General features: G+C 42.5%; 1 protein-coding gene across 1 annotated transcript in view; it reads right to left on the bottom strand.

Moving 5' to 3' along the window:
- The window catches only part of LOC111661404 (regulator of G protein signaling 6-like), an 81,072-nt gene extending 71,313 nt beyond the window's left edge, over positions 1-9,759 (bottom strand). The window contains exons 1-2 of the mRNA XM_023414953.2: positions 9,557-9,759; positions 3,706-4,056 (exon numbers count right to left, since the gene is read on the bottom strand). Of these exons, the coding sequence (XP_023270721.1) occupies positions 3,706-3,933 (228 nt within the window). The 5' untranslated portion in view covers positions 3,934-4,056; positions 9,557-9,759. The remainder of the gene's footprint in view (positions 1-3,705; positions 4,057-9,556) is intronic.
- Positions 9,760-10,075: the final 316 nt, after the last annotated feature.

The following is a 10,075-nucleotide window of genomic DNA, read 5'->3' as shown; positions in this document are numbered from 1 at the left end:
AAAAAAAAAAAAAAAAAAAAACACATTGGACAAAGGTCAGTGGATGTGTATATTAGACCGTGAGTCATATAACAGAGATCGATACACCAAGTTCATCAGATTAAGACAACATCGATAAAACAATGAACTAAAATGATACGTCTTAGTAGAGAACACGTCTCACAGTTACAGTTGTCTTTGTGTTTTCATGCAGGTCAGGAAAAACATCAAACATATTTTTACTGAAAATGTAGCCAATTACCTGAATCACAGCTCTGTAAAACTACAGGATGTAACAACATCATTTTACAATGTGTATATATGTGTGTGTTCTTGCAATTCTATCTTTGCAAGGACATTTTCAGAGATTTAAACCCTGACTTCTCTGCCCCTAAACGTAGTTCCTTGCCAGGAGCGGGTGGTGGTGATTGTGGCTTCGACCATCGTTGTGTTTACAAGACAAGAGGTTATAAAACGTCTGAGCAGCGTTACATCTTCAGCGTAGATTGGAGGCTACAGTGAGTTGCTATTGGAAAGTGACGATACAGGCCGGGGCTAGCTGGTTAGCATGCTAATTTCAGTAGAAGAGAAGACGCGATAAAGGCAAGAGTTAACATTGGCATTGCAAAAGCAAAACATAAAATTAGCTGGTTAGATTTCGGTTCATGTCATGATAAGTGTTGGGGCTAGCCATGTATAGCAAGTTGGTTAAACCTTTGGGGAATAAATGAAAGCCTGTAAACAAGGGAATGAGTTTGATTTGTTTTTCCCAAATTTATTTATCCAAACAGTCCAGTTCAGAAAAGCCAAACTGGTGGAACAGAGGCACCACAGAGAAAAATAGTCGTTCTATTGGTTGGTGAGTTTTTAAACACTAGCTACTACTAACAACACTGACTGTCTCTTCCCTGTAGTTCCATAACAAATTCAAAACAATCATCAAACACAACAAAAAATTCCATGTGAGCAGTGTCAGGTGCACAGAGCATGATGGCCATGTTCTCAAAAATGGCCGCCCCACTCCTCCTCACAGAGCCCACATGGTTCCGCTTGAGAATCAGATGCATGAAAAGCACAACAGCCACTGCAGGTATAGTACAGGTTCACATCAGCAGCACAAGAGTTACTCGTTTTGCATTTGGGAAGGAAGGTCATTGGAAAGATGCTGCACTACTGTAATTCTCTAAGTTAAGAAAAAAACAGCCACATTGAGCAATCATAACAACACATGTGAGTCATAGTTGCACAAAAACTTACTCAGTAGTCAATAACTAATTTTTTATCTGGTGGTACTGTTTGACAAATTTGTCTTTGAAGGGTCATCTCGATCATGCGGGTGGTACAACATCGCAAGAACGATGGAATCGCATTAATCAGAAAGGCTTCTTCGGTTTTTAACTATTGTGGGAAATACAGAGCCAGTGTTTACTCCAGTTACCACTGCTGCTGGTTGTGGTCACCTCACAGTAATTTTAACTAGTGCAGCCTTTTGGATGAACGGGAAAACACCTTCAACCAAAACTCTCATCCAGGGATTTGGATTCAGCTTTCTCCAGACACAGACAAAAGTTTTAGGTTCCCAACTTTGACAGACTATGAGGCAAGAGACAAAAACCAAGTCAAGCAAAAGCTAATAGCTCAAGGTGAAACTCTGCAACGTTGTGATTTAGTTTTAGTTAAAAGAACAAATCCCACCAGGAGGCTCCACCTGAGGCTGCTCTGTCCTCATTGTGCTGACTAGCAGTGCTGCCAATATGTTGCATTTCCTTGCCAGTGGGCTCATAAAAATTCACTTTGACTCTGACAACATGTTATAAAATGCAAATGAATCGATCCTGGCCACTGTGGGTAGATATAGTGTATTCAGGCTGTATGAATTGCAGTTCTCAGCTCCAATTACATAGTGTACTGTTCGGGCATTTCCCCATTAGACAAAAGTAAACAGAAGGTATTTCAGTTCTTCCGTTACAGAGCTTATACCCCTCTGACACAGGAAAAGATCTCAAATTCTCCCAAATATTTCTTTAACTTTCTGTCGCTGGCTTTTAATCTCTGCCTCATCTCTTCTTCCTCTGCAAAATGGGTGTTTTTACCATCAGGATAAATAAGTAAATGTGCAGTGACTTGCCACCTGCTGTTAAGCAATACTGACAGAAAAACCGTGTTCTTGGCCCAGTGCCTTCCACATATACTGAGAACAGGAATATCACCGCTCTCCTCCCTGCTGCTTCCAGACTCGCATTACATCAGGGCACCATGCAAACCCCGTCTCTCCCTCACAGTTCATCTATCATGATGAAACACTGCAGGGGGATGATGACTATATTCACACATCCCTGCATTCATCTTGGGTCCACATCATTTTAGAGGAAGGGAGATTGCCTTCGGAATAGATCCCCTTTGTGTCCTTGTATTTTATTCAGTTTCAGATGACATATATTGATTCCTGTAGGAGAAACAGTAAAGTCTTCTTTTTTTCTTTCGCAATGAGGTCAAAGGTCAGGGTCAGCCACAAAACAATAGCTTCAGACCTGAGATTTACTTCAGCAGGGTGGACACCAAAACCGGGATAGCTATGTATGTCCTAAACACTAATTTATCTGATTAATTAAGTTGCGCAAAAGGAAGTCACAAGTGGCTAACAAAGCCAGTGTCCTGAGATTTCTGTTCCTTGCTAGTAGTTAATGAGCCAGATGTTTTGTGAGACCAGAGGTGGCTCAGGTAGTGTCTTGTACACCGCTATGGTTTATTCTCTCAACATTTAGCCCACTTTACTCATAAACCCCCACTGCTTGTCACTTCTCTCCTTCTCCCTCCCAGAATTGAATGACCAGGAGAAACGTCTTGATTTGAAATCTGTCTTTCAGCTTCGGTTCAGTTTGCACTCTCCAACCCCGCACGGCTCCTTTTACTGTTTTGTACCATGAGGCAATCAAACAGACTTACAGACACACACATGACCCCGACAGCTCAAAATGGAAAACGCGGTTCACGTGTTCTGTAGGAAGAGCCACAGGGACGCCACAACAAAGTCATTTTGTCTGTGTTGGTGATTTTGAGACATTATTTCCTGTAGCTGTTTTATACATAGAAAACAATCATACTTTAACAACTGGCCTCCCTCCTACCAGTAATACCTAAAACCCTCACAATAAATTGAACCCATGTAACACTGGAGCCTCAAAACATTACTATACTTAACAGTGTTGAATGAAGCCAGTAAAACACACAGTATGCTGAAGCACTTAGAGTGACTTCAGAGATGATTCACCCCATCACTTAAACCTGTAGCGCTTTATGTTGTAGCTTTAATTCTAACTTAATAACATGAAGAAAAAGTGAAAACATGTTTCTAGAAATTTTTACAAAATCATCAAAAATTTAAAGCTGAAATCTCTCATTGTTTCTCACTTACATACTGAGAGTTATGTTCCTCCCAACCCTGAGCCCAGTATGTGGCTCGCTGTGGTAGATTTTCTTTTACAGCGCTCTGAAAGTTGTCAGCTGGGATTCAAAGCTTCTCCCTTGAGTCTGAACAAAAAAAAAAAAAACTGCCAAGTTTACCTCTTCGAAAGTAAAATTTTGGACTCAAATACTTATCTCATATCAGGTTTTCTTCCTAATGCTCCTTTCTGTTTTAAAGTATAAAGTGAAAAGACTGACAGGGCACAGCTGGTTCAGACTGTGAACTCTCAGCAGCGCCGCAACCTTTATTTTCACTCTTACCTTTCTGTAGACAATCATGTTGGGGGAGTCGTCATCTGGGTCAACGCTGCTCATGGACCTCATGGACAGCAGAGGTCGGGCCGGGGTCGTCTGGACGCTCTCCTTTGGTTCTTCAGGCCCTTCGTTGGGCTCTGGCGCCTCCACAGGACTCTGCTGCTCCTGCTCCTGCTCCTCCTCCTGCTGCTGCTGCTTCTCCTGCTTCTGCTGCTGAGGTGCCTCAGCCATCATTACACGCTCTCCTTGAGTCTTTACCTCCTGCGTTGAGTTATCCCCTCTTCTTTATCTGCGTCAGACTCTCTCTTCCTCCTCCTTTATGTCCTCCTGCGCTCTCTCTTCAGTGTCTAGGGGCTGCTGTAGGGAGAGGGAGAGGGGGAGAGAGAGAGAGAGAGAGAGAGATGAATTAGACAGTACAACTCACCGCTGGGCTTCAGTCTCCCAAGTCTTGCTTTTTTTTCTTGTCTTCTGTCAGCAGGCACAGGATGGATGAAATAAAGGCATCATAAATTCTCCTAGTTTTCTCTGTTATCTCTTCCCTGCAATTCCTCCTGGTCTACTGTCACATGAGATTGAACTTACAGGCGAATAGAAGACATCAAGTTTAAATTTTGCTCCTTTTTTTTTTTTTTTTTTGTCCCTGCAGCATCTTTTCTTTTTAGTCACTCGTCTCAAGAATTTATAGAATGTTGTATTTGCTGTCAAACAGCACAGAGTAAAACCATTACAAGCTTATTTTTGCCATTGTAGAGAGTGATGTCATGTCTTGCAAACACTTGTTTTTGCAAAGAGAAAACATGACTCAACTTCTTACCGTTTATGCTCCTGGTTTCCAAATCCTTTGCATGAGAGACACAATTCAAAAGATGGAAATCTTCCAGATGATTCCTAGTCTTATTTCCAAATCATTTCCTACTCAGTCATCTAATGTTAATCCTTCCAAATGTCTCACAAACAGAGGCTAATTTTAGGTTAGATAAATAGTTATTCATGACAGGACATATTTTACAAGTGTGGATTTGTTTCATTTTATTTGGGGAGAGGTGAAGTGATCAGTTAGCTCTTTTGGCTATTTGTTATTTTAATATAATTTAACTGTCACCATGTGAAAATGAGCAGAAGTCAAAAGGTCTAAGTCATTATGAAATAAGGTATCTGCAAAGTGAAGGAAATGAGCACAGCAAGCATCAATTATTCAAAAAAAAAAGGATAAATCTGTCACTGCAGAACCACCATATAACATTCATACCATGTGACACACACACACACAAACACACTTTGTATCCAATAACTCAGGCCTGTCAGCTCTTTTTTGATGGTCTGACAGCTGTCAAAATATTGACGCCCGAGGACATTCGAGGTGAGAGAAGAAGAAGAGTGAAGGTGGAGAGGGGAGAGGAGAGGAGAAAGAGGAAGAAGAAGAAGAGTAAACACGGAGGTCTCTAAGAGAAAAAAGGGATACAAGTTGAAAAAGTGTCCTTGCAAACAAGCTTGTTCCTCCCTCTGACTCTCGACTCCACCTCCCACATCTCTGTGTCCTTCTCCGTGTCAGATTGGAGCAACATCACTGTCCCAGCCGATAACATCCAGACTAACTGGGACCAAGTCTCTTTCCATTCAGTCCAACCTAAATGGAAGACGATTGCTGCCTTGTACTTTTTCCATCAAAACATACTCATCTTGAGAAAGCTGCTTTTCTTACTGAAACTGAAAATGAAACTATTAATGTAAAAATAAGGTTGTATTGGAAAAATTGCATTGGAAATTGTTTGGGAAACCTAAGGGAAAACCCAGTTGTTTACTCGACTGAAATGAATTGATTGCAAACTTCACAAAGAAAATGTAAATGATACCTGGGGTCAGTATTGTAATAGTTTACAAATAGCAAATGCTTCTTTCTGTTGTAGTTAAATAAACACTTACAAGATATAATCCACTTGAATTTGACATTTTGTCTGCTTGCATTTAAAATCAATTAAATTGAATCAACTTCATTGCATCTCTACTTATTAGTTTATATGGTATCGTTCTATTCCACTTTATATGATTTATCGTTGCTGTGAACTTCCTTTTGTGCCAAATAGTTGAGCATCTCACAAGCCTTCAAGTTTCCTAGAAATCTGCTTTATCCCAGGAAACACAGTATTTGAAGATTCATGGGTTTTGTGGTGCAACGGTGATAAAGACTGAACTGAAGTCGTATTGGTTCAATTCATAATCAAACCTCTGTGATTAAATTGCCAGTAAAATTGTCTGTACATCTCAAATGGAGCCTCTTCTGTTGTTCCCAGGCAGGTGAAATACTTTATAAAGATCAAGATACTCACAATGAAATGTAAAGCTGCAAACAGGCCGTAAGAGTGGACTGTGGAGAAAAGGAGGATTTCCACACTTAAACCCATCGCAAACTTAAAGATAAAGACTTGTCAGACCTTCACCAGGCAAATGTTTGACAAGAGGAAGCCCAGAGCTTTTAATGACGTCTAATGGAGCACACCTGTGCTGTGTCACGCAAGTGCACATGGGTAATGCAGTTCAGAACTGTAGTTCAAATACTTAAAAACTGCACAGGCACAATATATCACCAAAACAGGATAAATCAACACAAAAGAAACAATCAGGAAGCAATAAAAGATCACAAACCAACTGCAAAGTCATCGCTAAGTGAAAGAAAACCCTCATATACAATATTAAATCATGCAGATGTCAAAATTCACATTTATATGTATGTATACATAAAGCTCTCTTTTAGAAAGTATTTTTTGGTAGTTGTACATGCTGAGTACCATGGCATCATTAGCCTGCTGGGGGGCTCATTTGTTTAATTAAACAGTCATCAAAAGAACAACAATTTGTGCTTTCAGAAGCAGTTGAGTTACAGGTTTCCTACTGACGCTGAGAAAGAAAGAGAACACTGAATTATTCCTTTAAGCTGTGTGAGGTTTCCTGCATGTTTACCTGATCACAGTTATTCTGCAAGACTCTGTGTTAGTGTTTAAGTTTACAGCTGGTGCACATGATGAAATCGATGCTGAACAATGTGTTCCAGTGTTCAGTAGACACTCAGCCTAATGCTGGTTGGCTGTGAAGTATAGAGAGCCAGGTTCTGTGTGTTCGTGTGAGTGTGCGTGTTTCTTTGCTGTTAGCGCAGGCATTTAGCTCCATGTCAACCAGCTGTTTGGATCAATATGCTCATCAGCCAGCTGTTTGTGTGTCTCTGAGTTGGCGTGTGAACACACGAACCCAGTGTGAATGCTCGAGCCTCAGAGAGCTGCTACATGTGAGGAAAAGACACTCGGCGTGTGTTTAAAAATCCAAATAGGAGAAGAATTCAATGCATTTCTAAATCAATGGCTCTCAACCTCAATACAGGTGAACCATCTGCTTAGCAGGAAACACTGAATAGAAAAGCCTGATTTGTTTCTCAATGGTGCTCAAGTTGCACATTCCCATTGCTCCCTGTCTGGAAACACATGTGGCCCTGCAGTACCTCCAACGTTCGCTCGGACTCTTTAATTTTGCACATAAATGCACACGGACGCTCGTCTGATTGGTCCAGATCACACAGTGACTCAGAGGGGCGTCTCACCCTTCGCTCTTTCACATTCTGTAGTTGTCCTAATTGCTTTGAAGGAGCTGTTGTGTCAGGTGTGGTCCCCTTAAGGGGGAAAGAAAATACAACACACATTTGACTTAATACCTCATCTATCTGTCTAAATATAAATGGATGTGAGGGTGGAAAATCTGAGAATTAGACCCAGTTTCTACTTGATCAGATGACCTGTCATATGATCTGCTTCATTTCAAGCACGCTACTTAAAATAATTCTCTGCTGTAGCTGTCTTGAGAGCTGAGCTCCTAAAGGCAGTTTAGAAAGAACATTTCCCACTTTACGACAAACTCAAAAGAGTCTCAACCGTTTTGGACGTGATTTACTGTCTCCTGAGCAGCAGTGAGTGGGAACCCCGTCCAGAGGAAAGTGTAAAGTAAATCTTTCACCTTTACGGCCTCCTCCATGCCCTTTGGTATAAATCATCACTGACTGTGTGGGTTGGTAAATATGACTTTGCTATGTGCAGTTTACTGACGTCACACTATGGGATGTTAAGTATCATGATGCTATGATTTTTCCCAGCATTAATCCACCACACACCCAGATTTAGGAAGTCAGCTGAAGACTAAAAGAAAACCATGACATTCGTTTGTATGAGATATTATTCTAAGTTAACCTGAGTACACTTAGAGCTGGAAATTTCTAGTACCAACCTTCTTTCTTCGCACCACATGCTGTGATGACAAGAGGAAGATGCGGAGCGAGAGTTCTCACTGTTTTCTAAAGTCCCCGCTTTTGTTTTCCCTCTGGACTCTCCACAGGGCAACACACACCCACCGTTTTCTTCACCTCCCATCATCCTCTGCGCTCCAGGCGAGACTGGATGAGATGTTTTACACTGTAGGACAGCTGTAATGTAAGGGACGCCATCGATTCAGCAGCCAGCCATTTTTATGCTCAGGGAGGAATAATGGTGAAGGAATGCTGCTGTAACAGCCTGGACTCTTCTGGAAAGGCTCCCCAGATTTTTGGAACCTGCAGGTGCTGCAGGGATTTTTCTCCCATTCAGCAACGAGAGCATTAGTGAGGTCGAGCACTGGTTCTGGGTGATAACGCCTGACTCGCACTTAGTGCTCCAGTTCATCCCAGAGTTGCTGGATAGGGTTTGAGGTCAGGTTTCTGGGCAGGACAGTCAAGTGCTTCCAAAACAAACTGGGGAAAATGTTTCTTTATGGACCCTGATTTGTCCATTAACGCCTTCACCAAACTATTGCCGCAAAGTTGGAGGCACTCTATTCAATATGTACTAAATATCATTTTCCTGTATGCTGGAGCATTGAGATTTACCTCACTGGAACTGAAAGCTGCCCAAAAATACACATAAGTAAAGCAGGGGTGTCCCCATACTTCTGACCATAATGTCTCAGGCTAATCAGACAGCCCATGCATTAGATACAACCAGGCACCAGGTTACTGTCCAACCAAACAATCACATTAACTTACAAAACATCTGGATGGAATGGTAGTTACCAGGATGAAGCTCAAATCTCCAACATAATATGAGTTACATCGCTCTCTCTCTCTCTCTCTCTCTCTCTCTCCAACAGATGCCTGTGGTCTCTCTATCCTCACAGGACCGCTCCTCTCCCCAAACGCTCAGAGCCAGCAGCGCTGCAGCCTAATTTAGACTCTCTCTGGCACGCACGCACTCACACACACACAGGCGCGCACACACGCGCGCTCACACATCGGTCCAGTTGCAGACAGCAGCATGTCCGTTTGCACCAAACACCCATATGAATAGATGCACTTGTCCACTGCTGAGACATTGAACTGTAACAGCACCACACCTCAGAGTGTCTCTCGCGCACGGAGGAGAGACACACGCTGGAAAACACACACAGCCATTGCAAACGTCCGCCGGTGTCCTTCGAGTGTCACTTCACAAAACCAGCTGTGTCCGCTCCCTTCAGTCACAGGTGGGATTAACATCATCTTCATGTCGCGCGCACATACATATATACACACACACACACACACACACACACACACACCTACACGTCCAACATCCCACCCAGCACCCCCACTCCATCACTTTCAGATTGACATCGCAGCGCTGACTATTAACATTATGGAGCACGTTTAAAGTGCACAGCGCAACACAAATTCAGTCTCTTCCACACATCTTCTCATGGCTACTACTATTCTCTTTCTCTTTCTCTCTCTCCATTTTATTCATTCATCAGTCATCTCAACCTTCTTCTTCGCCCCTCCATCCTCTCCTCCTCTATCCCTCCTCCTTACCTCAGAGCCGGCTTCTCTCTCGCTTGGAGCTCCGGAGCCAAAAAAGAGGCTTCGCACTGACCCACCACGGCGCTGCACACACTCACAGAGAGAGAGAGAGAGAGAGAGAGAGAGAGAGAGAGAGAGAGAGAGAGAGAAAGAGAGAGAGAGAGAGAGAAAGAGAGGTGGAACAGCTGTAGAGAGATAAAGAGAGAGGTAGAGAGCTGTGGGATCAGAAGCAGCTGCTGCTCTCTCTCCTACTAACACACAGTAGTTCCTGGTCTGAGTGCGTGTGTGTGTGATTTTTTTTTCTTCTGTTGTCCATCTAATGAATCTGAAAACCCTCCAATCCGTGAACCTGCTGCTCAAACAATCAAGCCATCACCAACAGTGCAGAGCCAGCATGCTTTATATGACCTCTCTCTCTCTCTGCTCCTTTCTCTTACATTATGATCATGACGTGTTTCTTTTTGTGTGTTTTTTAACACACACAACTGACACTCTCTTACTTTTCCAAACAAGGGCTGAGCCAACAGAGTT

Source organism: Seriola lalandi, unplaced genomic scaffold (assembly GCF_002814215.2).
Source record: "Seriola lalandi dorsalis isolate HSWRI2012SDOR001 ecotype SW California unplaced genomic scaffold, Sedor1 jcf7180002054544, whole genome shotgun sequence".
NCBI classification, from domain to species: Eukaryota; Metazoa; Chordata; class Actinopteri; order Carangiformes; family Carangidae; genus Seriola; species Seriola lalandi.
Note: the sequence above shows the minus strand (reverse complement) of the source record. Positions and strands in the feature narration are given on the sequence as shown.